Below are 27,385 nucleotides of genomic sequence, written 5' to 3' on the forward strand. Positions count from 1 at the left end.
GGTATATAGTAAGACATAGCTGTTTGTGTGTGAGTGTGTGTGTGTGTGTGTGTGTGTGTGTGTGTGTGTGTGTGTGTGTGCGTGTGTGTGTGTTGTGTGTGTGTGTGTGTGTGTGTGTGTGTGTGTGTGCTATATGAACATTTTATGGAGAAAAAAACCCATTGAAGTTTGCACTACTACACACACCATAATACTTTGAATCCTGCTCATCTTTACCTTGCATCCTCTGTTGCTGCATGCATGCTCTCTCTCCTCACCCCTGCTCCTGATGCTGTCGCTTAGCAACGCATATTCCAAGTGATGTGCAAAACAAACAACTAGCTGCAGAGGAGATTGAGAAGAAGAAGAGAACCGTGAACATCGGTGTATATATTTTGTATGTTTTTTGTTGTTGTTGAGGGTCAGTGAAGTTAGCTAGGTAAATCTCTGGGTTATTTGATCAAACCTGTTCTGTTGCAGTCACAGCTCCTTGCTATGGTCGCTATAAAGTCCGGCAGATGGCGCTGTTATAAAGAGAAGGGGCCAGTGGCTCTTTCATCAAGAATAGAAGAAGGAGTGGGAGACAAAAAATAAAGGAGGAAAAAAAAGAAAGGAGGCCGGACCCGACACAAACATAACGCACACCGATAGCAGTAGAGGGTCCATTAATGGACATAAAATAAACAGATAGCGAGCAAATACGCTTGTTCACGGAATTTAATCCCGTTGAGAGCAGGTCATGCTGTTCTCGCAAAGGTAATGAGCCGTAAAGCCCTTGGGTTTCGGCTTAGCAGCGCCCACAAACTGCAGCGAAACTGGAATGATTGGCAGCCCAGGTTGGTATCGCGCCACGGGGGGAGACGGTCTAAAAGAGAACGGGGATCCGCTGGGCCTAACCTCGGCTTCTTTATTTAGCTAGCTAGTCAGACACTTTGGTTCCCACACCTTAGGGAAATGGCTTGATAACAGTAGCTAGCTAGCAAACAAGTAAGCTAACGCTCAAGCTTGATAACGTTATCCTAGACGAGCTATCAAGGCAAACCAACACTTTGCGCATTTTATTCTGACTCAAAACAACCTGCCGCATTGCTATGCTTTCCTCGTGTTTAGGTATACATGGCTAGCTAGCTAACCTGGTAAGAGAAGCCAATGATTGGAAGCTATTTCGGTAACAGTGGAAGTGGTGTTAGCTAGCTATTGCTAGTTGTTATTACTATTATTAGCCAATATTCATTGTCACTGAGATGACATGTTACCTTCACTTGGTAGCCAGCTAGTTAACGTCAGTTAACTCAAAGCGCACATCGTGGCAGCATATGATGTTAGCCAACTAGCTAACTAACTAGCAGCTAACTATGGCTAGTGTTCGTTAGCTAGGTGGTAACTTTCGTCACATTTTGTCCCCAGAGCTTGTTAGATAGATAGCTACAATACCAGTCGTTGGTTAGTTGTGCTTTGATAACTCGGTATCCGGAACAGTAAACTGATTTGACATCAAATGGCAACGTAAAGTGTGGAAACATTGGCTTTCTAGTTGGCTACCGAACGGTTGGCCATCAGTGGGCAACGGTCGTCTTTCCTGCTGTCTTGTGTAACGTTATCTGGTCAACAATGATTAGCTAGATAACCTCGGCATGACAGTTGATATTGGCTACCTAGTTACCGCTCAAACAGTAACTAGCCAGAAGAGCGCTAACTAACTAGCTACTGGGGTTTTTAACGCTTGCTAACTGATTGCTAACCTGCTAGCTTTACTAGTTTTGCGCGGTACCACCCTTGACCAGTAAACGAAAGCGATTTAGCAATGCTGTCAGCGGTTTGAATTGCACAGGGACATCAATAAAGTGCATTATGCAAGTTAATCAGTTCCTGATCAAAGAGAGGGAGGTGATGTTAAAACATTCCTTCAGTTGAGACCTCCACCTCCCTCCATTTGACGGTTCTGTTCAGACAAATGCTCAGAGTCTTATAGAAACTATTCTACAGAGCTGTAAATGAGCTAGAATCATTTCTCAATCCATGTATCCAGTTGTTAAATCCTAGATTTGTAAACCAGATTGGGGTGAGATTGTCTAACTGTAGGGAGTGTATCCATATGAGTTATGATTGGGTGGAAAGGTTGCTGGATCGAATCCCCAAGCTGACAATGTAAAAACCTGGCCTTCTGCCCCTACACAAGGCAGTTAACTCACTGTTCCCCGGTAGGCCGTCATTGTAAATAAGAATTTGTTCCAAACTGATTTGCCTAGTTAAATAAAATGTAAAAAAATGATGAACCACGGTCATTTAGCATCGATCAAGTACAAGTTGCCCTGACTGTCTTCCCTGGGGGATTTCACTGACTGTGTGTTTGTCTCTCCCCCCCCCCCCGTGTGTGTCTGTTCCTCTGTCCGCCGGCTTCAGAGGCGACAGCGTGTCAGCAGCTAGCCAGGACGGTGTGAAGTGCATCGCCACCAGAGACCTGGGTCCAGCTGCAGCAGCTGTATACGACCCAACAGCAGTGGGAGTAGCAACCTCGGACCGGCCTGTCTCCCCACCTCTCCTACAGAATGATGCCTTCCCAGACACCGCAGACACACTGGACGAAGGGGGTGGGTGTTACTGTTACTGTCTACTGCCTGTCTGCAGCATGTTGGGGTGGGTGTTACTGTTACTGTCTACTGCCTGTCTGGAGCATGTTGGGGTGGGTGTTACTGTTACTGTCTACTGCCTGTCTGCAGCATGTTGTGGTGGGTGTTACTGTTACTGTCTACTGCCTGTCTGCAGCATGTTGTGGTGGGTGTTACTGTTACTGTCTACTGTCTGTCTGCAGCATGTTGGGGTGGGTGTTACTGTTACTGTCTACTGCCTGTCTGCAGCATGTTGGGGTGGGTGTTACTGTTACTGTCTACTGTCTGTCTGCAGCATGTTGGGGTGGGTGTTACTGTTACTGTCTACTGTCTGTCTGCAGCATGTTGGGGTGGGTGTTACTGTTACTGTCTACTGTCTGTCTGCAGCATGTTGGGGTGGGTGTTACTGTTACTGTCTACTGTCTGCAGCATGTTGGGGTGGGTGTTACTGTTACTGTCTACTGCCTGTCTGGAGCATGTTGGGGTGGGTGTTACTGTCTACTGCCTGTCTGCAGCATGTTGGGGTGGGTGTTACTGTTACTGTCTACTGCCTGTCTGGAGCATGTTGGGGTGGGTGTTACTGTTACTGTCTACTGCCTGTCTGGAGCATGTTGGGGTGGGTGTGGGCTGGTGTTGGTTGCTACTGTCTGTCTGCAGCATGTTGGGGTGGGTGTGGGCTGGTGTTGGGTGCTACTGCCTGTCTGCAGCATGTTGGGGTGGGTATGGGCTGGTGTTGGGTGCTACTGCCTGTCTGCAGCATTTGGGCTTGCTTTCTGCACAATGTTGGGGTGTGAGTGGGCCGGGGATGGGTGCTACTGCCTGTCTGCAGCATGTTGGGGTGTGAGTGGGCTGCTACTGCCTGTCTGCAGTATGTTGGGCTGGGGATGGGTCCTACGGCCTGTCTGCAGTATGTTGGGCTGGGGGTGGGTGCTACTGCCTGTCTGCAGTATGTTGGGCTGGGGGTGGGTGCTACTGCCTGTCTGCAGTATGTTGGGCTGGGCGTGGGTGCTACTGCCTGTCTGCAGTATGTTGGGGTGGGTGCTACTGCCTGTCGGCAGTATGTTGGGGTGGGCTGGTGTTGGGTGCTACTGCCTGTCTGCAGTATGTTGGGGTGTGAGTGGAATGGGGGTGGGTGCTACTGCCTGTCTGCAGCATGTTGGGCTGGGGTGTGGTGTGGGCTGGGGTTGGGTGTGGGCTGGGGTTGGGTGCAACTGCCTGTCTGCAACATGTTGGTGGTACTGTGATTTAAGTGAGCTACGACTGTTAAGCCCCTTGCGGGTCTCACTGTAGGCAGACCTGCTACCCATTGCTCTAAAGAGTAAAAGGGGATTCGTAACAGGCCTGCCGACCCAGGCAGGGGTGCTGTGTATTATAGTAGTCTGGTTCAGGCCTGCCGACCCAGGCAGGGGTGCTGTGTATTATAGTAGCCTGGTTCAGGCCTGCCGACCCAGGCAGGGGTGCTGTGTATTATAGTAGCCTGGTTCAGGCCTGCCGACCCAGGCAGGGGTGCTGTGTGTTATAGTAGCCTGGTTCAGGCCTGCCGACCCAGGCAGGGGTGCTGTGTATTATAGTAGCCTGGTTCAGGCCTGCCGACCCAGGCAGGGGTGCTGTGTATTATAGTAGCCTGGTTCAGGCCTGCCGACCCAGGCAGGGGTGCTGTGTATTATAGTAGCCTGGTTCAGGCCTGCCGACCCAGGCAGGGGTGCTGTGTATTATAGTAGCCTGGTTCAGGCCTGCCGACCCAGGCAGGGGTGCTGTGTATTATAGTAGCCTGGTTCAGGCCTGCCGACCCAGGCAGGGGTGCTGTGTATTATAGTAGCCTGGTTCAGGCATGCTGACCCAGAAAGGTGTGCTGTGTATAATAGTAGCCTGGTTCAGGCCTGCCGACCCAGGCAGGGGTGCTGTGTATTATAGTAGCTTGGTTCAGGCCTGCCGACCCAGGCAGGGGTGCTGTGTATTATAGTAGCCTGGTTCCGGATCTGTTTGTGCAGTCGTGCCAAGGGACATCAAGTGACAAAGACCATAGGAGCTGGTTGGCAAGACAGCACAAACAGATCTGAGATCAGGCTTGGGTTGTTATGGGGTCAGGTTAGCAGTACATGAGACCAGGCTTGGGTTGTTATGGGGTCAGGTTAGCAGTACATGAGACCAGGCTTGGGTTGTTATGGGGTCAGGTTAGCAGTACATGAGACCAGGCTTGGGTTGTTATGGGGTCAGGTTAGCAGTACATGAGACCAGGCTTGGGTTGTTATGGGGTCAGGTTAGCAGTAAACGCTGACACACCTGACAGCGGCTGTGTGTGAAATTACACCCTATTCCCTATATAGTGCACTACTTTAGACCGGGGCCCCAATGGCACCCTATTCCCTATATCTATGCATAGTCACTTCACCCCTACCTACATGTATAAATGACCTGTACCCCCGCACACTGACTCAGTACCGGTACCCCCTGTATATAACCTCCACACTGACTCAGTACTGGTACCCCCTGTATATAACCTCCACACTGACTCGGTACCGGTACCCCCTGTATATAACCTCCACACTGACTCAGTACCGGTACCTCCTGTATATAACCTCCACACTGACTCAGTACTGGTACCCCCTGTATATAGCCTCCACACTGACTCAGTACTGGTACCCCCTGTATATAGCCTCCACACTGACTCAGTACTGGTACCCCCTGTATATAACCTCCACACTGACTCGGTACCGGTACCCCCTGTATATAACCTCCACGCTGACTCAGTACCGGTACCCCCTGTATATAACCTCCACACTGACTCAGTACTGGTACCCCCTGTATATAACCTCCACATTGACTCTGTACCGGTACCCCCTGTATATAGCCTCCACACTGACTCTGTACCGGTACCCCCTGTATATAGCCTCCACACTGACTCTGTACCGGTACCCCCTGTATATAGCCTCCACACTGACTCAGTACTGGTACCCCCTGTATATAACCTCCACATTGACTCAGTACCGGTACCCCCTGTATATAACCTCCACATTGACTCTGTACCGGTACCCCCTGTATATAGCCTCCACATTGACTCTGTACTGTTACCCCCTGTATATAACCTCCACACTGACTCAGTACCGGTACCCCCTGTATATAACCTCCACATTGACTCAGTACCGGTACCCCCTGTATATAACCTCCACACTGACTCAGTACCGGTACCCCCTGTATATAACCTCCACACTGACTCAGTACCGGTACCCCCTGTATATAACCTCCACACTGACTCAGTACCGGTACCCCCTGTATATAACCTCCACACTGACTCAGTACCGGTACCCCCTGTATATAACCTCCACACTGACTCAGTACCAGTACCCCCTGTATATAGCCTCCACACTGACTCAGTACCGGTACCCCCTGTATAGAACCTCCACACTGACTCAGTACCGGTGCCCTCTGTATATAGCCTCCACACTGACTCAGTACCGGTACCCCCTGTATATAGCCTCCACATTGACTCTGTACCGGTACCCCCTGTATATAACCTCCACACTGACTCAGTACCGGTACCCCCTGTATATAACCTCCACACTGACTCAGTACCAGTACCCCCTGTATATAGCCTCCACACTGACTCAGTACCGGTACCCCCTGTATATAACCTCCACACTGACTCAGTACTGGTACCCCCTGTATATAGCCTCCATACTGACTCAGTACTGGTACCCCCTGTATATAACCTCCACACTGACTCAGTACCGGTGCCCCCTGTATATAGCCTCCACACTGACTCAGTACCGGTACCCCCTGTATATAACCTCCACACTGACTCAGTACTGGTACCCCCTGTATATAGCCTCCATACTGACTCAGTACTGGTACCCCCTGTATATAACCTCCACACTGACTCAGTACTGGTGCCCCCTGTATATAGCCTCGTTATGTTATTGTTACTTTTTATAATTTTTTACCTTAGTTTATTTGGTAAATCATTTCTTAACTCTTCTTGAACTACACTGTTGGTTAAGGGCTTGTAAGTCAGCATTTCACTGTGAGGTCTACACTGTTGGTTAAGGGCTTGTCAGTAAGCATTTCACTGTGAGGTCTACACTGTTGGTTAAGGGCTTGTCAGTAAGCATTTCACTGTAAGGTCTACACTGTTGGTTAAGGGCTTGTAAGTAAGCATTTCACTGTAAGGTCTACACTGTTGGTTAAGGGCTTGTAAGTCAGCATTTCACTGTAAGGTCTACACTGTTGGTTAAGGGCTTGTAAGTCAGCATTTCACTGTGAGGTCTACACTGTTGGTTAAGGGCTTGTCAGTAAGCATTTCACTGTAAGGTCTACACTGTTGGTTAAGGGCTTGTAAGTCAGCATTTCACTGTGAGGTCTACACTGTTGGTTAAGGGCTTGTAAGTCAGCATTTCACTGTGAGGTCTACACTGTTGGTTAAGGGCTTGTCGGTCAGCATTTCACTGTGAGGTCTACACTGTTGGTTAAGGGCTTGTCAGTAAAGCATTTCACTGTGAGGTCTACACTGTTGGTTAAGGGCTTGTCAGTAAGCATTTCACTGTGAGGTCTACAATTGTTGTATTCGGCGCATGTGACAAATACAGTTTGATTTGATACACAGGTCACTGCTTTAGACCAGGGCCCTATTTGTATTAGTCTATTTATTGTTGTGGTCACATTGTCCAGAGGTGAACCTGTAGTCATCATGTCATTGAACTGTGGACAACCCCTGAGTGTTCTGTGTAAATGACTTATAAACTGGTAGTGGTGCCTTTAGGAGTCATCCAGCTTCTCTCCCTCTTTCCTTCCCGGGTCCTCAGACTCACGTCGGCTCAATGTTTCTGTGGAAGTGAAAGAGAAAGCGACCTTTCGTCTCTGTGGTGTCGTATCTGTCCCGGGCATCTGGTAGAAGGAAAGCACCGTGAATCCCTGGGTTCCCCCACAGATATCTGCCCTCGTGGTAGAGAAGGCTGTGTCTCAAATGGTTCCCTATGTAGTGCACTACTTTAGACCAGGACCCAATGGCACCCTATTCCCTACGTAGTGCCCTACTTTAGACCAGGACCCAATGGCACCCTATTCCCTACTTTAGACCAGGGCCCAATGGCACCCTATTCTCTGTATACTACTACTGCTACTACTACTTGGGGTTGGTGTTCCCTCACGGCCATATCTCCATATTACAACGCCTGTCAAAGGAAAACTGGCGGAAGACGGAGCTTGACCACCTGTGGTAATTAGCCATCTGCTGTGCTCCTGACACCTGTGGTAATTAGCCATCTGCTGCGCTCCTGCCACCTGTGGTAATTAGCCATCTGCTGTGCTCCTGACACCTGTGGTAATTAGCCATCTGCTGTGCTCCTGACCACCTGTGGTAATTAGCCATCTGCTGCGCTCCTGACACCTGTGTGTAAGCTAAGGGGGGGGGGGGTGTAGTTTAGTCAGATAGCTGTATGGATCTGTGCTAAACTGCTCCTCTCTCCTCCTCTCCTCCTCTCTCTCTGTCTCCCTCCTCTCTCTCTGTCTCCCTCCTCTCCTCTCTCCACCCCCTCCTCTCCTCCTCTCTCTCTCTCTCTCCACCCCTCCTCTCTCTGTCTCCACCCCCTCCTCCCCTCTCTCTCTCTCTCTCCACCCCCTCCTCTCTCTGTCTCCACCCCCTCCTCCCCCTCTCTCTCTCTCTCTCCACCCCCTCCAGGAGGATATGAAGCTGCAGGAGGGTTCAGTGATGATACTTTTGGTTGGCAGTCGTTGGGGCAAGAGTTGAGGATCAACGATGCGACCGCCGATTTGACCACTTTTCAGCAGCATGGAAACCGTGCTTTAGCTTCTAAGGACATGAGGAAATCCCACGGTGAGTATTTAGTCTACACCAGGGGCTGTCGTCAGGCCTCTCCCCCCCGGGGGGCTGTCGTCAGGCCTCTCCCCCCCGGGGGGCTGTCGTCAGGCCTCTCCCCCCCGGGGGGCTGTCGTCAGACCTCTCCCCAGTCTTAATACACCCAATTCACCTAGTCAAGGTCTTGATGATTAGTTGACCAGTTGAATCAGGTGCTGTGGAATAGATCACATCCCTGGAGCGTCTGGGGGTTCTGAGGATGGGTTTGGAAGTCACTACTTGGTTCTCTTACATATAATGGCAACATTGCTGAATTCTATTTCTGATCACCATTTTATCTCTCCATTCCCCTCTTTCAATCTCTTTCTCCATCTCTCTTTACATCCCGCCCACTCTCCCTCTTTTCCTGTTCTTTCCATCCCTCTCTCTGCCCCCCCCTTACAGACAGAGGGATGTCTCACTCTGATGAGTCTCGCCTGTCCAACCTCCTGCGCCGTGCGTCCCGTGAGGAGGACAGGGACCGCCGGCTGGCCACTGTCAGACAGCTCCGGGAGTTCATCACTCACTCTGACAACAAAGTGGTGAGGTCATCGATCATATCTACAGTTGAAGTGGGAAGTTCACATACACTTAGGTTGGAGTCCATTAAAACTCGTTTTTCAACCACTCCACAAATGTCTTAAACTATAGTTTTGGCAAGTTGGTTAGGACATCTACTTTATGCATGACACAAGTCATTTTTCCAACAATTGTTAACATACAGTGAGTTATAAGTTAAATAATCTGTATCACAATTCCAGTGGGTCAGAAGTTTACATACACTAAGTTGACTGTGCCTTTAAACAGCTTGGAAAAATCCAGAAAATGATGTCATGCCTTCAAACTCAGTGCCTCTTTGCTTGACATCATGGGAAAATCAAAAGAAATCAGCCAAGTCCTCAGAAAAAAACATTGTTGACCTCCACAAGTCTGGTTCATCCTTGGGAGTAATTTCCAAACGCCTGAAGGTACCACGGTCATCTGTACAAACAATAGTACGCAAGTATAAACACCATGGGACCACGCAGCCGTCATACCGCTCAGGAAGGAGACGCGTTCTGTCTCCTAGAGATGAACGCACTTTGGTGCGAAAAGTGCAAATCAATCCCAGAACAACAGCAAAGGACCTTGTGAAGATGCTGGAGGAAACCGGAACTAAAGTATCTATATCCACAGTAAAATGAGCCCTATATCGATATAACCTGAAAGGCCACTCAGCAAGGAAGAAGCCACTGCTCCAAAACCACCATAAACAAGCCAGACTACGGTTTGTAACTGGAGATGGGGACAAAGATCCTACTTGTTGGAGAAATGTCCTCTGGTCTGATGAAACTGTTTGGCCATAATGACCATCGTTATGCTTGGAGGGGAAAGGGGGAGGGGCTTGCAAGCCGGATAAACCATCCCAACAGTGAAGCACGGGGGTGGCAGCATCATGTTGTGGGGGTGCTTTGCTAATGACCCCAAGTATACTTCCAAAGTTGTGGCAAAACGCCCTAAGGACAACAAAGTCAAGGTATTGAAGTGGTCATCACAAAGCCCTGACCTCAATCCTATAGAACATTTGTGAGCAGAACTGAAAAAGCGTGTGAGAGCAAGGAGGCCTACAAACCTGACTCAGTTACACCAGCTCTGTCAGGAGGAATGGGCCAAAATTCACCCAACTTATTGTGGGAGGCTTGTGGAAGGCTACCCGAAACGTTTGACCCAAGTTAAACAATTTAAAGGCACAGCTACCAAATACTAATTGAGTGTATGTACACTTCTGACCCACTGGGAATGAAATAAAATCTGAAATAAATCATTCTCTCTACTATTATTCTGACTTCACATTCTTAAAATGAAGTGGTGATCCTAACTGACCTGAGACAGGGAATTTTTACAATGATTAAATGTCAGGAATTGTGAAATATGGAGTTTATGTATTTGGATAATTTGTATGTGAACTTCCAACTTCAACTATCTATCTATCTGGGTAGTTCATCACTCACCGACATCAGTGGTGAGGTCATCAATCATATCCATCTACCTGGGTAGTTCATCACTCACACTGACGACATCAGTGGTGAGGTCATCAATCATATCTATCTACCTGGGTAGTTCATCACTCACACTGACGACATCAGTGGTGAGGTCATCAATCATATCCATCTACCTGGGTAGTTCATCACTCACTGACATCAGTGGTGAGGTCATCAATCATATCCATCTATCTGGGTAGTTCATCACTCACCGACATCAGTGGTGAGGTCATCAATCATATCTATCTATTTGGGTAGTTCATCACTCACTGACATCAGTGGTGAGGTCATCAATCATATCTATCTATCTGGGTAGTTCATCACTCACTGACATCAGTGGTGAGGTCATCAATCATATCTATCTATTTGGGTAGTTCATCACTCACTGACATCAGTGGTGAGGTCATCAATCATATCCATCTACCTGGGTAGTTCATCACTCACTGACATCAGTGGTGAGGTCATCAATCATATCTATCTATTTGGGTAGTTCATCACTCACTCTGACGACATCAGTGGTGAGGTTGATCTGTCTGTTATTCAATCAATCGATTGACCCCAGTAACGAGTAGGGCACTACTGTAGGCCCCGAGTAGTGCACTACTATAGGCCCCGAGTAGTGCACTACTATAGGCCCTGGGTAGGGCACTACTGTAGGCCCCGGGTAGTGCACTATTATAGGCCCCGGGTAGTGCACTACTGTAGGCCCCGGGTAGGGCACTACTGTAGGCCCCGGGTAGTGCACTATTATAGGCCCCGGGTAGTGCACTATTATAGGCCCTGGGTAGGGCACTACTGTAGGCCCCGGGTAGGGCACTACTGTAGGCCCCGGGTAGGGCACTACTGTAGGCCCCGGGTAGGGTCTACTGTAGGCCCCGGGTAGGGAACTACTGTAGGCCCCGAGTAGTGCACTATTATAGGCCCCGGGTAGTGCACTATTATAGGCCCTGGGTAGGGCACTACTGTAGGCCCCGGGTAGGGCACTACTGTAGGCCCCGGGTAGGGCACTACTGTAGGCCCCGGGTAGGGTCTACTGTAGGCCCCGGGTAGGGAACTACTGTAGGCCCCGGGTAGGGCACTACTGTAGGCCCGAGTGAGTAGTGCACTACTGTAGGCCCCGGCTAGTGCACTACTGTAGGCCCCCGGCTAGTGCACTACTGTAGGCCCCCGGCTAGTGCACTACTGTAGGCCCCCGGGTAGTGCACTACTGTAGGCCCCCGGGTAGTGCACTACTGTAGGCCCCCGGGTAGTGCACTACTGTAGGCCCCGGCTAGTGCACTACTGTAGGCCCCCGGCTAGTGCACTACTGTAGGCCCCCGGGTAGTGCACTACTGTAGGCCCCCGGGTAGTGCACTACTGTAGGCCCCCGGGTAGTGCACTACTGTAGGCCCCCGGGCAGTGCACTACTGTAGGCCCCCGGGTAGTGCACTACTGTAGGCCCCCGGGTAGTGCACTACTGTAGGCCCCCGGGTAGTGCACTACTGTAGGCCCCCGGGTAGTGCACTACTGTAGGCCCCCCGGGTAGTGCACTACTATAGGCCCCCCGCGTAGTGCACTACTGTAGGCCCCGGGTAGTGCACTACTGTAGGCCCCGGGTAGTGCACTACTGTAGGCCCCCGGGTAGTGCACTACTGTAGGCCCCCGGGTAGTGCACTACTGTAGGCCCCCGGGTCCCCCGGGCCCCACTACTCTTGGCTGTGTTTAGACTGGGCGGGCGGAGCTGTGTTTACTGGGGGGGGCGGCTGTGTTTACTGGGGGGGGCGGCTGTGTTTACTGGGGGGGGCGGCTGTGTTTACTGGGGGGGGCGGCTGTGTTTACTGGGGGGGGCGGCTGTGTTTACTGGGGGGGGCGGCTGTGTTTACTGGGGGGGGCGGCTGTGTTTACTGGGGGGGGCGGCTGTGTTTACTGGGGGGGGCGGCTGTGTTTACTGGGGGGGGGGGGCTGTGTTTACTGGGGGGGGCGGCTGTGTTTACTGGGGGGGGGCGGCTGTGTTTACTGGGGGGGGGGGGGGGCTGTGTTTACTGGGGGGGGGGCTGTGTTTACTGGGGGGGGGGCTGTGTTTACTGGGGGGGGCGGCTGTGTTTACTGGGGGGGGGGCTGTGTTTACTGGGGGGGGGGGCTGTGTTTACTGGGGGGGGGGCTGTGTTTACTGGGGGGGGCGGCTGTGTTTACTGGGGGGGGCGGCTGTGTTTACTGGGGGGGGCGGCTGTGTTTACTGGGGGGGGGCTGTGTTTACTGGGGGGGGGGCTGTGTTTACTGGGGGGGGGGGGGCTGTGTTTACTGGGGGGGGGGCTGTGTTTACTGGGGGGGGGGGGGGCTGTGTTTACTGGGGGGGGGGGGGCTGTGTTTACTGGGGGGGCGGCTGTGTTTACTGGGGGGGGCGGCTGTGTTTACTGGGGGGGGCGGCTGTGTTTACTGGGGGGGGGCGGCTGTGTTTACTGGGGGGGGGGGGGGGCTGTGTTTACTGGGGGGGGGGCTGTGTTTACTGGGGGGGGGGGGGGGCTGTGTTTACTGGGGGGGGGGCTGTGTTTACTGGGGGGGGGCTGTGTTTACTGGGGGGGGCTGTGTTTACTGGGGGGGGCTGTGTTTACTGGGGGGGGGGGCTGTGTTTACTGGGGGGGGGGCTGTGTTTACTGGGGGGGGGGCTGTGTTTACTGGGGGGGGCGGCTGTGTTTACTGGGGGGGGCGGCTGTGTTTACTGGGGGGGGCGGCTGTGTTTACTGGGGGGGGCTGTGTTTACTGGGGGTAGTGGTGGTGCAGCTCCACTGTAGAACTGTTTGACTCTGATTGTGTTCCTCTCTCTCTCTCTCTCTCTCTCTCTCTCTCTCTCTCTCTCTCTCACCCCCCTCCCCCTTTTCTCTCTCTCACACCCCTCTCTCCCACCAGGCCCTGGTGAAACAGTTGGATACGATCCTCAGTACCCTGAATGATATTTTGAATGAAAGGTAAGAGGAAGTTCCCCATCAGGAGCCAAAGAGTCTCCATCTGAAATGGCACCCTGTTCCCGGCACCCTGTTCCCTGCACCCTGTTCCCTGCACCCTGTTCCCTGCACCCTGTTCCCTGCACCCTGTTCCCTGCACCCTGTTCCCTGCACCCTGTTCCCTGCACCCTGTTCCCTGCACCCTGTTCCCTGCACCCTGTTCCCTGTATGGTACAGTACTTCTGACCAGGTCATGTCTCTGGTCTTCATATCTCTGGTCTTCATGTCTCTGGTCTTCATGTCTCTGGTCTTCATGTCTCTGGTCTTCATGTCTCTGGTCTTCATGTCTCTGGTCTTCATGTCTTCATGTCTCTGGTCTTCATGTCTTCATGTCTCTGGTCTTCATGTCTCTGGTCTTCATGTCTCTGGTCTTCATGTCTCTGGTCTTCTGGTCTTCATGTCTCTGGTCTTCATGTCTCTGGTCTTCATGTCTCCTGGTCCTTCATGTCTTCATGTCTCTGGCCTTCATGTCTCTGGCCTTCATGTCTCTGGCCTTCATGTCTCTGGCCTTCATGTCTCTGGCCTTCATGTCTCTGTGGTAGAGGAGTCACTAGTCTCTGGTTCGATTCCAGACTGTATCACAGCAGTCTAAGGCCCTGCATCTCAGTGGTAGGGGAGTCACTACAGACACTGCATCTCAGTACTAGAGGAGTCACTACAGACCTTGGTTCCAGTCCAGACTGTATCACAGAGGTTTAAGAACCTGCATCTCAGTACTAGAGGAGTCACTACAGAACCTGCATCTCAGTACTAGAGGAGTCACTACAGACCCTGGTTCTCAGTACTAGAGGAGTCACTACAGACCCTGCATCTCAGTACTAGAGGAGTCACTACAGACCCTGGTTCTCAGTACTAGAGGAGTCACTACAGACCCTGCATCTCAGTACTAGAGGAGTCACTACAGACCCTGCATCTCAGTACTAGAGGAGTCACTACAGACCCTGGTTCTCAGTACTAGAGGAGTCACTACAGACCCTGCATCTCAGTACTAGAGGAGTCACTACAGACCCTGGTTCTCAGTACTAGAGGAGTCACTACAGACACTGCATCTCAGTACTAGAGGAGTCACTACAGACCCTGCATCTCAGTACTAGAGGAGTCACTACAGGCCCTGGTTCTCAGTTCTAGAGGAGTCACTACAGACCCTGCATCTCAGTACTAGAGGAGTCACAATAGACCCTGCATCTCAGTACTAGAGGAGTCACTACAGACCCTGGTTCTCAGTACTAGAGGAGTCACTACAGGCCCTGGTTCTCAGTTCTAGAGGAGTCACTACAGACCCTGCATCTCAGTACTAGAGGAGTAACTACAGAACCTGCATCTCAGTACTAGAGGAGTCACTACAGACCCTGCATCTCAGTACTAGAGGAGTCACTACAGACCCTGCATCTCAGTACTAGAGGAGTCACTACAGACCCTGCATCTCAGTACTAGAAGAGTCACTACAGACCCTGCATCTCAGTACTAGAGGAGTCACTACAGACACTGCATCTCAGTACTAGAGGAGTCACTACAGGCCCTGGTTCTCAGTACTAGAGGAGTCACTACAGACACTGCATCTCAGTACTAGAGGAGTCACTACAGTCCCTGGTTCTCAGTACTAGAGGCGTCACTACAGACCTTGGTTCTCAGTACTAGAGGCGTCACTACAGACCCTGGTTCTCAGTACTAGAGGCGTCACTACAGACCTTGGTTCTCAGTACTAGAGGAGTCACTACAGACCCTGGTTCTCAGTACTAGAGGCGTCACTACAGACCTTGGTTCTCAGTACTAGAGGAGTCACTACAGACCCTGGTTCTCAGTACTAGAGGCGTCACTACAGACCTTGGTTCTCAGTACTAGAGGAGTCACTACAGACCCTGGTTCTCAGTACTAGAGGAGTCACTACAGACCCTGGTTCTCAGTACTAGAGGCGTCACTACAGACCTTGGTTCTCAGTACTAGAGGAGTCACTACAGACCCTGGTTCTCAGTACTAGAGGCGTCACTACAGACCTTGGTTCTCAGTACTAGAGGAGTCACTACAGACCCTGGTTCTCAGTACTAGAGGCGTCACTACAGACCCTGGTTCTCAGTACTAGAGGAGTCACTACAGACCCTGGTTCTCAGTACTAGAGGCGTCACTACAGACCCTGGTTCTCAGTACTAGAGGAGTCACTACAGTCCCTGGTTCTCAGTACTAGAGGAGTCACTACAGACCCTGGTGTAATTAAACCAAGGTTAAATGCAAGCCTTCCACAAGACCCACTAATCATTTAATGATTTAATTAAAACATTAGTTTAACCTGCTTTTCTGCAATAAGACTTAAAAGCCAGATCGGTGACAAGTCTATGAAAAATGCCCTTTTTTTTAGTAAATAATTCTAAGCAGAAGCCTAATGCACATCCACTAATAATGACTGACTTCTGGTAGCAGACGTTACAGACCATTAGCACAGATCTCATCAACCATCTCTGCAGCATAAGCCCACGTGCTGGTGGGTAGCCAGCATATCGTAATAGGTCAGGTCAACCTGGATCTATTCGCTTGTTAATAACAAGCTAGAACAGTTGAAGTGTTATGAATACACCCTCCTGTCTGTCTCCAACTGTTCAACAGTCTGGTTAAGGTGCTGCTAGTGGTATTATATAACAGACCAGACAAGCTAGAACAGTTGAACTGTTATGAATACACCCTCCTGTCTGTCTCCAACTGTTAAACAGTCTGGTTAAGATGCTGCTAGTGGTATTATATAACAGACCAGACAAGCTAGAACAGTTCAACTGTTATGAATACACCCTCCTGTCTGTCTCCAACTGTTCAACAGTCTGGTTAAGATGCTGCTAGTGGTATTATATAACAGACCAGACAAGCTAGAACAGTTGAAGTGTTATGAATACACCCTCCTGTCTGTCTCCAACTGTTCAACAGTCTGGTTAAGATGCTGCTAGTGGTATTATATAACAGACCAGACAAGCTAGAACAGTTGAAGTGTTATGAATACACCCTCCTGTCTGTCTCCAACTGTTCAACAGTCTGGTCACTTCCTTTTGCTGTTGAAGTCAAGGGGTCTACCTGGATAAGATGTTTATCTCTCAGTCAAGGGGTCTACCTGGATAAGATGTTTATCTCTCAGTCAAGGGGCCTACCTGGATAAGATGTTTATCTCTCAGTCAAGGGGTCTACCTGGATAAGATGTTTATCTCTCAGTCAAGGGGTCTACCTGGATAAGATGTTTATCTCTCAGTCAAGGGGTCTACCTGGATAAGATGTTTATCTCTCAGTCAAGGGGTCTACCTGGATAAGATGTTTATCTCTCAGTCAAGGGGTCTACCTGGATAAGATGTTTATCTCTCAGTCAAGGGGCCTACCTGGATAAGATGTGTATCTCTCAGTCAAGGGGTCTACCTGGATAAGATGTTTATCTCTCAGTCAAGGGGTCTACCTGGATAAGATGTTTATCTCTCAGTCAAGGGGCCTACCTGGATAAGATGTTTATCTCTCAGTCAAGGGGCCTACCTGGATAAGATGTTTATCTCTCAGTCAAGGGGTCTACCTGGATAAGATGTTTATCTCTCAGTCAAGGGGCCTACCTGGATAAGATGTTTATCTCTCAGTCAAGGGGCCTACCTGGATAAGATGTTTATCTCTCAGTCAAGGGGTCTACCTGGATAAGATGTTTATCTCTCAGTCAAGGGGTCTACCTGGATAAGATGTTTATCTCTCAGTCAAGGGGTCTACCTGGATAAGATGTGTATCTCTCAGTCAAGGGGTCTACCTGGATAAGATGTTTATCTCTCAGTCAAGGGGCCTACCTGGATAAGATGTTTATCTCTCAGTCAAGGGGTCTACCTGGATAAGATGTTTATCTCTCAGTCAAGGGGTCTACCTGGATAAGATGTTTATCTCTCAGTCAAGGGGTCTACCTGGATAAGATGTTTATCTCTCAGTCAAGTGGCCTACCTGGATAAGATGTTTATCTCTCAGTCAAGGGGCCTACCTGGATAAGATGTGTATCTCTCAGTCAAGGGGCCTACCTGGATAAGATGTTTATCTCTCAGTCAAGGGGCCTACCTGGATAAGATGTTAATCTCTCAGTCAAGGGGCCTACCTGGATAAGATGTTTATCTCTCAGTCAATTGGCCTACCTGGATAAGATGTTTATCTCTCAGTCAAGGGGCCTACCTGGATAAGATGTTTATCTCTCAGTCAAGTGGCCCACCTGGATAATATGTTTATCTCTCAGTCAAGGGGCCTACCTGGATAAGATGTTTATCTCTCAGTCAAGGGGCCTACCTGGATAAGATGTTTATCTCTCAGTCAAGGGGCCTACCTGGATAAGATGTTTATCTCTCAGTCAAGGGGCCTACCTGGATAAGATGTTTATCTCTCAGTCAAGGGGCCCACCTGGATAAGATGTTTATCTCTCAGTCAAGGGGCCCACCTGGATAAGATGTTTATCTCTCAGTCAAGGGGCCTACCTGGATAAGATGTTTATCTCTGTCAAGGGGCCTACCTGGATAAGATGTTTATCTCTCAGTCAAGTGGCCTACCTGGATAAGATGTTTATCTCTCAGAATGAGAGACTGTGTTTTATGCTCATTGCACATTTATACAACTCAGACTAGACAGCTAGTATAACAGACTAGACAGCTAGTATAACAGTCTGGTTAAGATGCTGCTAGTGGTATTATATAACAGACCAGACGGCTAGTATAACAGACCAGACGGCTAGTATAACAGACCAGACGGCTAGTACAACAGACCAGACGGCTAGTACAACAGACCAGACAGCTAGTACAACAGACCAGACAGCTAGTATAACAGACCAGACAGCTAGTATAACAGACCAGACAGCTAGTATAACAGACCAGACGGCTAGTATAACAGACCAGACGGCTAGTACAACAGACCAGACGGCTAGTACAACAGACCAGACGGCTAGTACAACAGACCAGACAGCTAGTATAACAGACCAGACAGCTAGTATAACAGACTAGACAGCTAGTATAACAGACTAGACAGCTAGTATAACAGACTAGACAGCTAGTATAACAGACTAGACAGCTAGTATAACAGACTAGACAGCTAGTATAACAGACTAGACAGCTAGTATAACAGACTAGACAGCTAGTATAACAGACTAGACAGCTAGTATAACAGTCTGGTTAAGATGCTGCTAGTGGTATTATATAACAGACCAGACGGCTAGTATAACAGACCAGACGGCTAGTATAACAGACCAGACGGCTAGTACAACAGACCAGACGGCTAGAACAACAGACCAGACGGCTAGTACAACAGTCCAGACGGCTAGTACAACAGACCAGACAGCTAGTATAACAGACTAGACAGCTAGTATAACAGACCAGACAGCTAGTACAACAGACTAGACAGCTAGTACAACAGACCAGACAGCTAGTATAACAGACTAGACAGCTAGTATAACAGACCAGACAGCTAGTACAACAGACCAGACAGCTAGTATAACAGACCAGACAGCTAGTATAACAGACCAGACGGCTAGTATAACAGACCAGACGGCTAGTACAACAGACCAGACGGCTAGTACAACAGACCAGACGGCTAGTACAACAGACCAGACGGCTAGTATAACAGACCAGACGGCTAGTATAACAGACCAGACGGCTAGTACAACAGACCAGACGGCTAGTACAACAGACCAGACAGCTAGTACAACAGACCAGACAGCTAGTACAACAGACCAGACAGCTAGTATAACAGACCAGACAGCTAGTATAACAGACCAGACGGCTAGTACAACAGACCAGACGGCTAGTATAACAGACCAGACAGCTAGTATAACAGACCAGACAGCTAGTATAACAGACCAGACGGCTAGTATAACAGACCAGACGGCTAGTACAACAGACCAGACGGCTAGTACAACAGACCAGACGGCTAGTACAACAGACCAGACGGCTAGTACAACAGACCAGACGGCTAGTATAACAGACCAGACGGCTAGTACAACAGACCAGACGGCTAGTACAACAGACCAGACAGCTAGTACAACAGACCAGACAGCTAGTACAACAGACCAGACAGCTAGTATAACAGACCAGACAGCTAGTATAACAGACCAGACGGCTAGTACAACAGACCAGGCGGCTAGTACAACAGACCAGACGGCTAGTACAACAGACCAGACGGCTAGTACAACAGACCAGACGGCTAGTACAACAGACCAGACGGCTAGTATAACCAACAGACCAGACGGCTAGTATAACAAACAGACCAGACGGCTAGTACAACAGACCAGACGGCTAGTACAACAGACCAGACGGCTAGTACAACAGACCAGACGGCTAGTACAACAGACCAGACAGCTAGTACAACAGACCAGACGGCTAGTACAACAGACCAGACGGCTAGTACAACAGACCAGACGGCTAGTACAACAGACCAGACGGCTAGTACAACAGACCAGACAGCTAGTACAACAGACCAGACAGCTAGTACAACAGACCAGACGGCTAGTACAACAGACCAGACGGCTAGTATAACAGACCAGACGGCTAGTATAACAGACTAGACGGAGGGGCTTGGTGTCACAGCACAGATGGAGGAGGGGCTTGGTGTCACAGCACAGAAGGAGGAGGGGCTTGGTGTCACAGCACAGAAGGAGGAGTGGTCTTGGTGTTACAGCACAGATGGAGGAGGGGCTTTGTGTCACAGCACAGAAGGAGGAGGGGCTTGGTGTCACAGCACAGAAGGAGGAGGGGCTTGGTGTCACAGCACAGAAGGAGGAGGGGCTTGGTGTCACAGCACAGGAGGAGGGGCTTGGTGTCACAGCACAGGAGGAGGGGCTTGGTGTCATAGCACAGAAGGAGGAGGGACTTGGTGTCACAGCACAGAAGGAGCGAAGGAGACGAGACCAAAAAGACAGACGCTCATAAAACAAACAACTTGATTCTTGTGATACGGGCATTTGGAACATCGTGCTAATACATGCCTTCAAATGAATTTAATATATCGAATTTAATATATATATTAATACATAATATAACCAGCCATCCAGACAATGGAGACCTTTTTAGATGTTTTAGGATCTTTGTCAGTTTGTGTGTTGGTTTGTACTGACTCCCCTGTCTCTCCTCTTTCTCCTGTCTCTCCCCTGTCTCTCCTCTCTCTCTCCCCTGTCTCTCCTCTCTCTCTCCCCTGTCTCTCCTCTCTCTCTCCCCTGTCTCTCCTCTCTCTCTCACCTGTCTCTCCTCTCTCTCTCACCTGTCTCTCCTCTCTCTCTCTCTCCTGTCTCTCCTCTCTCTCTCTCTCTCTCTCTCTCTCTCTCTCTCCTGTCTCTCCTCTCTCTCTCTCTCCTGTCTCTCCTCTCTCTCTCTCTCTCTCCCCTGTCTCTCCTCTCTCTCTCTCCCCTGTCTCTCCTCTCTCTCTCTCCCCTGTCTCTCCTCTCTCTCTCTCTCCCCTGTCTCTCCTCTCTCTCTCTCTCCCCTGTCTCTCCTCTCTCTCTCTCTCCCCTGTCTCTCCTCTCTCTCTCTCTCCCCTGTCTCTCCTCTCTCTCTCTCTCCCCTGTCTCTCTCTCTCTCCCCTGTCTCTCCCCTGTCTCTCCTCTCTCTCTCCCCTGCCTCTCCTCTCTCTCTCCCCTGTCTCTCCTCTCTCTCTCTCCTGTCTCTCCTCTCCCTCTCTCCTCTCTCTCCTCTCCTCTCTCTCTCTCCCCTGTCTCTCCTCTCTCTCCTCTCTCTCTCTCCCCTGTCTCTCCCCTGTCTCTCCTCTCCCCCCTCCCCCTCTCCCCTCTCTCTCTCCTCTCTCTCTCCCCTGTCTCTCTTCTGTCTCTCCTCTCTCTCTCCCCTCTCTCTCTCTCTGTCTCTCCCCTCTCCCTCTCTCCCCTCCCTCTCTCCCCTGTAGCAGTAAGCTGCTGTCAGAGCTGCGTCAGGAAGCAGCGGTGTGCCTGGGTCTCCTGTGCACCGCTCTGAGCTATGAAACAGAGCGCATCTTCAAGTGGATGTTTGTCAAGTTCAGCTCCAGCACCCGGGACGAGGTCAGGCTGCTGTACCTGGTGGCAGCGTACCGAGCCCTGGAGGCAGCCGGAGAGAGGAAGGCCTTCTCACCTGTCATGCAGGTAGGAGGAACCAGGGCCCCGTTCATAGTGTCTCACAGTAGGAGGAACCAGGGCCGTGTTCATAGTGTCTCACAGTAGGAGGAACCAGGGCCCCGTTCATAGTGTCTCACAGTAGGAGGAACCAGGGCCCCGTTCATAGTGTCTCACAGTAGGAGGAACCAGGGCCCCGTTCATAGTGTCTCACAGTAGGAGGAACCAGGGCCCCGTTCATAGTGTCTCACAGTAGGAGGAACCAGGGCCCTGTTCATAGTGTCTCACAGTAGGAGGAACCAGGGCCCCGTTCATAGTGTCTCACAGTAGGAGGAACCAGGGCCCTGTTCATAGTGTCTCACAGTAGGAGGAACCAGGGCCCCGTTCATAGTGTCTCACAGTAGGAGGAACCAGGGCCCCGTTCATAGTGTCTCACAGTAGGAGGAACCAGGGCCCTGTTCATAGTGTCTCACAGTAGGAGGGCTGACTTGGGATCATTTCGACCTTTTCGACCAATGAATAAGATGACATTGAACAGGGTGCCTGATCCCAGATCAGCACTCGTACTCATATATGTTTTTGTTATAAGGCCCAGGGTTGTTGTTAGGGACGGTTACGTTGAGAGAGGGGCAGGCTGGGTAACTGACCGTCTGTGGCGGCCATGTTTTGTTATAAGGCCCAGGGTTGTTGTTAGGGAAGGTTACGTTGAGAGAGGGGCAGGCTGGGTAACTGACCGTCTGTGGCATGTTTTGTTATAAGGCCCAGGGTTGTTGTTAGGGACGGTTACGTTGAGAGAGGGGCAGGGTGGGTAACTGACCGTCTGTGGCATGTTTTGTTATAAGGCCCAGGGTTGTTGTTAGGGACGGTTACGTTGAGAGAGGGGCAGGGTGGGTAACTGACCGTCTGTGGCATGTTTTGTTATAAGGCCCAGGGTTGTTGTTAGGGACGGTTACGTTGAGAGAGGGGCAGGCTGGGTAACTGACCGTCTGTGGCGGCCATGTTTTGTTATAAGGCCCAGGGTTGTTGTTTGGGACGGTTACGTTGAGAGAGGGGCAGGGTGGGTAACTGACCGTCTGTGGCATGTTTTGTTATAAGGCCCAGGGTTGTTGTTAGGGACGGTTACGTTGAGAGAGGGGCAGGGTGGGTAACTGACCGTCTGTGGCGGCCATGTTTTGTTATAAGGCCCAGGGTTGTTGTTAGGGAAGGTTACGTTGAGAGAGGGGCAGGCTGGGTAACTGACTGTCTGTGGCATGTTTTGTTATAAGGCCCAGGGTTGTTGTTAGGGACGGTTACGTTGAGAGAGGGGCAGGCTGGGTAACTGACCGTCTGTGGCATGTTTTGTTATAAGGCCCAGGGTTGTTGTTAGGGACGGTTACGTTGAGAGAGGGGCAGGGTGGGTAACTGACCGTCTGTGGCGGCCATGTTTTGTTATAAGGCCCAGGGTTGTTGTTAGGGACGGTTACGTTGAGAGAGGGGCAGGGTGGGTAACTGACCGTCTGTGGCATGTTTTGTTATAAGGCCCAGGGTTGTTGTTAGGGACGGTTACGTTGAGAGAGGGGCAGGGTGGGTAACTGACCGTCTGTGGCATGTTTTGTGTCAGCTGGTGATGAGTAGCCTGCAGTCCATCCTGGAGAACCTGGACACGCCGGAGCTGCTGTGTCAGAGCGTCCGCTGCATCCTGCAGGTGGCCCGCTGCTACCCACATGTCTTCAGCACCAACTTCAGAGTGAGTGGCAACACACAACCCACAACCCACACAACACACACCCACACACCCACACGTCTTCTGCACCAACTTCAGAGTGAGTGGCAACACACACACACACACACACACACGTCTTCAGCACCAACTTCAGAGTGAGTGGCAACACACACACACACACCACACACACACACACACACACACACACACACACACACACGTCTTCAGCACCAACTTCAGAGTGAGTGGCAACACACACACACACACACATGTCTTCAGCACCAATTTCAGAGTGAGTGGCAACACACACACACACACACAACACACTCTCTTGCTCTAACTTCAGACGTCAAATGTGAGCATCTGGTGGTGTTGTTTTCTGTCTCCTACTGCCTGGCTCGCTCCCTCTCTCACTACCTCGTCTCCTACTGCCTGGCTCGCTCCCTCTCTCTCTCTACCTCGTCTCCTACTGCCTGGCTCGCTCTCTCTCTCTACCTCGTCTCCTACTGCCTGGCTCGCTCCCTCCCTCTCTACCTCGTCTCCTACTGCCTGGTTCTCTCCCTCTCTCTCTACCTCGTCTCCTACTGCCTGGCTCGCTCCCTCTCTCTCTACCTCGTCTCCTACTGCCTGGTTCGCTCCCTCCCTCTCTACCTCGTCTCCTACTGCCTGGTTCTCTCCCTCTCTCTCTACCTCGTTTCCTACTGCCTGGTTCGCTCGCTCTCCCTCTCTCGTCTCCTACTGCCTGGCTCGCTCTCTCTCTCTCTCTCTCTCTACCTCGTCTCCTACTGCCTGGCTCGCTCCCTCCCTCTCTACCTCGTCTCCTACTGCCTGGTTCTCTCCCTCTCTCTCTACCTCGTCTCCTACTGCCTGGCTCGCTCCCTCTCTCTCTCTACCTCGTCTCCTACTGCCTGGTTCACTCCCTCTCTCTCTACCTCGTCTCCTACTGCCTGGCTCGCTCCCTCTCTCTACCTCGTCTCCTACTGCCTGGCTCGCTCCCTCTCTCTCTCTCTCTACCTTGTCTCCTACTGCCTGGCTCGCTCCCTCTCTCTCTACCTCGTCTCCTACTGCCTGGTTCTCTCTCTCTACCTCGTCTCCTACTGCCTGGTTCTCTCTCTCTACCTCGTCTCCTACTGCCTGGTTCTCTCCCTCTCTCTCTACCTCGTCTCCTACTGCCTGGCTCGCTCCCTCTCTCTCTCTCTACCTCGTCTCCTACTGCCTGGCTCGCTCCCTCTCTCTCTACCTCGTCTCCTACTGCCTGGCTCGCTCCCTCTCTCTCTCCCTCTCTCTCTACCTCGTCTCCTACTGCCTGGTTCTCTCCCTCTCTCTACCTCGTCTCCTACTGCCTGGTTTTCTCCCTCTCTCTCTACCTCGTCTCCTACTGCCTGGTTTTCTCCCTCTCTCTCTACCTCGTCTCCTACTGCCTGGTTCTCTCCCTCTCTCTCTACCTCGTCTCCTACTGCCTGGTTCTCTCCCTCTCTCTCTACTTCGTCTCCTACTGCCTGGTTTTCTCCCTCTCTCTCTACCTCGTCTCCTACTGCCTGGTTTTCTCCCTCTCTCTCTACCTCGTCTCCTACTGCCTGGTTCTCTCCCTCTCTCTCTACCTCGTCTCCTACTGCCTGGTTCTCTCCCTCTCTCTCTACTTCGTCTCCTACTGCCTGGTTTTCTCCCTCTCTCTCTACCTCGTCTCCTACTGCCTGGTTTTCTCCCTCTCTCTCTACCTCGTCTCCTACTGCCTGGTTCTCTCCCTCTCTCTCTACCTCGTCTCCTACTGCCTGGTTCTCTCCCTCTCTCTCTACCTCGTCTCCTACTGCCTGGTTCTCTCCCTCTCTCTCTACTTCGTCTCCTACTGCCTGGTTCTCTCCCTCTCTCTCTACCTCGTCTCCTACTGCCTGGTTTTCTCCCTCTCTCTCTACCTCGTCTCCTACTGCCTGGTTCTCTCCCTCTCTCTCTACCTCGTCTCCTACTGCCTGGTTCTCTCCCTCTCTCTCTACCTCGTCTCCTACTGCCTGGTTCTCTCCCTCTCTCTCTACCTCGTCTCCTACTGCCTGGTTCTCTCCCTCTCTCTCTACTTCGTCTCCTACTGCCTGGTTCTCTCCCTCTCTCTCTACTTCGTCTCCTACTGCCTGGTTCTCTCTCTGTCTCTCTGTCTCTCTCTCTCTGTGTCTCTGTCTCTCCCTCCACCTCTGTCTCTACCAGCAGGTCTTCTTAATGTCCCCCAGAGTGGACTACAGTGAAGTATGTGTGTTGTGTTGACCTTGCCTGTTGTGTGTGTGTCAGGATACGGTGGATATCCTGGTGGGCTGGCACATTGACCACACACAGAAACAGTCTCTGACTCAGCAGGTCTCAGGTGAGTGGACACACACGTTTTCCCCATCTTCCTCTTTAGTTTAGAATATCATCACAATTCCGTGGGGTTGGACAGATTTCTGCAAGTCTGTAGTTGCCGTCAGTGTATGTTTTACGCCAGGCTTGTCACGGGGGATCCAATCAGGTCCCGCACAGGTGGTTTTGAGTTAAAACGCCATATAGTTTAAATGGATCAAAGCCAAATGGGTATTGATTATGGACCGATATTCATAGTTTATTGGCAGTCAAGGGCCATCAAATTCAAAACACTATCAATAGTGGAGTAATTTCCTGGAAATGGACTGCAAGGACATAATAATTAGAGTGCAGCCATCCGGACCTCTCTGAACACCGAATACGGACCCTGGGGCAAAATGAGTTGGACCCTGGGGCAAAATGAGTTGGACCCTGGGGCAAAATGAGTTGGACCCTGGGGCAAAATGAGTTGGACCCTGGGGCAAAATGAGTTGGACCCTGGGGCAAAATGAGTTGGACCCTGGGGCAAAATGAGTTGGACCCTGGGGCAAAATGAGTTGGACCCTGGGGCGAAATGAGTTGGACCCTGGGGCGAAATGAGTTGGACCCTGGGGCGAAATGAGTTGGACCCTGGGGCGAAATGAGTTGGACCCTGGGGCGAAATGAGTTGGACCCTGGGGCGAAATGAGTTGGACCCTGGGGCGAAATGAGTTGGACCCTGGGGCGAAATGAGTTGGACCCTGGGGCGAAATGAGTTGGACCCTGGGGCGAAATGAGTTGGACCCTGGGGCGAAATGAGTTGGACCCTGGGGCGAAATGAGTTGGACCCTGGGGCAAAATGAGTTGGACCCCTCTGGTTTTACACAGGTCAACTGTGTGTGAACTGTGTGTGTGTGTGCAGGCTGGCTGCAGAGCCTGGAACAGTTCTGGGTAGCAGACCTGACCTTCTCCACCACGCTGTTGGGACAGTTTCTAGAGGACATGGAGGCCTACGCAGAGGTCAGTAACACCACCACACACACACTGGTAGGGTTTCTCCTCTGACTTCGTGGTGGGGGTTTCTCCTCTGACGTCGTGGTGGGGGTTTCTCCTCTGACTTCGTGGTGGGGGTTTCATGTAGAATAAGTCTAGGGGTTTAACACCACAACATGTGGAATAAGTCTAGGGGTTTAACACCACAACATGTAGAATAAGTCTAGGGGTTTAACACCACAACATGTAGAATAAGTCTAGGGGTTTAACACCACAACATGTAGAATAAGTCAAGGGGTTTAACACAACAACATGTAGAATAAGTCTAGGGGTTTAACACAACAACATGTAGAATAAGTCTAGGGGTTTAACACCACAACAACATGTAGAATAAGTCTAGGGGTTTAACACCACAACAACATGTAGAATAAGTCTAGGGGTTTAACACAACAACATGTAGAATAAGTCTAGGGGTTTAACACAACAACATGTAGAATAAGTCTAGGGGTTTAACACCACAACATGTAGAATAAGTCTAGGGGTTTAACACAACAACATGTAGAATAAGTCTAGGGGTTTAACACAACAACATGTAGAATAAGTCAAGGGGTTTAACACAACAACATGTAGAATAAGTCAAGGGGTTTAACACCACAACATGTAGAATAAGTCAAGGGGTTTAACACCACAACATGTAGAATAAGTCTAGGGGTTTAACACCACAACATGTAGAATAAGTCTAGGGGTTTAACACCACAACATGTAGAATAAGTCTAGGGGTTTAACACCACAACATGTAGAATAAGTCAAGGGGTTTAACACCACAACATGTAGAATAAGTCTAGGGGTTTAACACCACAACATGTAGAATAAGTCAAGGGGTTTAACACCACAACAT

The 27,385-nt window shown here is 50.7% G+C and overlaps 1 protein-coding gene across 2 annotated transcripts in view; it reads left to right on the plus strand.

The window, feature by feature from the left end:
* Positions 1 to 499: 499 nt before the first annotated feature.
* The window catches only part of smg1 (SMG1 nonsense mediated mRNA decay associated PI3K related kinase), a 167,830-nt gene continuing 140,944 nt past the window's right edge, over positions 500 to 27,385 (plus strand). For both annotated transcript variants that reach the window (XM_090197766.1, XM_090197768.1), the window contains exons 1-9: positions 500 to 815; positions 2,383 to 2,570; positions 8,263 to 8,418; positions 8,845 to 8,981; positions 13,347 to 13,405; positions 21,305 to 21,518; positions 23,089 to 23,214; positions 25,468 to 25,540; positions 26,417 to 26,514. In XM_090197766.1, the coding sequence (XP_090053892.1) occupies positions 739 to 815; positions 2,383 to 2,570; positions 8,263 to 8,418; positions 8,845 to 8,981; positions 13,347 to 13,405; positions 21,305 to 21,518; positions 23,089 to 23,214; positions 25,468 to 25,540; positions 26,417 to 26,514 (1,128 nt within the window). In that variant the 5' untranslated portion in view covers positions 500 to 738. The remainder of the gene's footprint in view (positions 816 to 2,382; positions 2,571 to 8,262; positions 8,419 to 8,844; positions 8,982 to 13,346; positions 13,406 to 21,304; positions 21,519 to 23,088; positions 23,215 to 25,467; positions 25,541 to 26,416; positions 26,515 to 27,385) is intronic.

The sequence above is a fragment of the Oncorhynchus mykiss genome, chromosome 13 (assembly GCF_057628025.1).
Source record: "Oncorhynchus mykiss isolate SJ-2025 chromosome 13, ASM5762802v1, whole genome shotgun sequence".
Classification (NCBI taxonomy): Eukaryota; Metazoa; Chordata; class Actinopteri; order Salmoniformes; family Salmonidae; genus Oncorhynchus; species Oncorhynchus mykiss.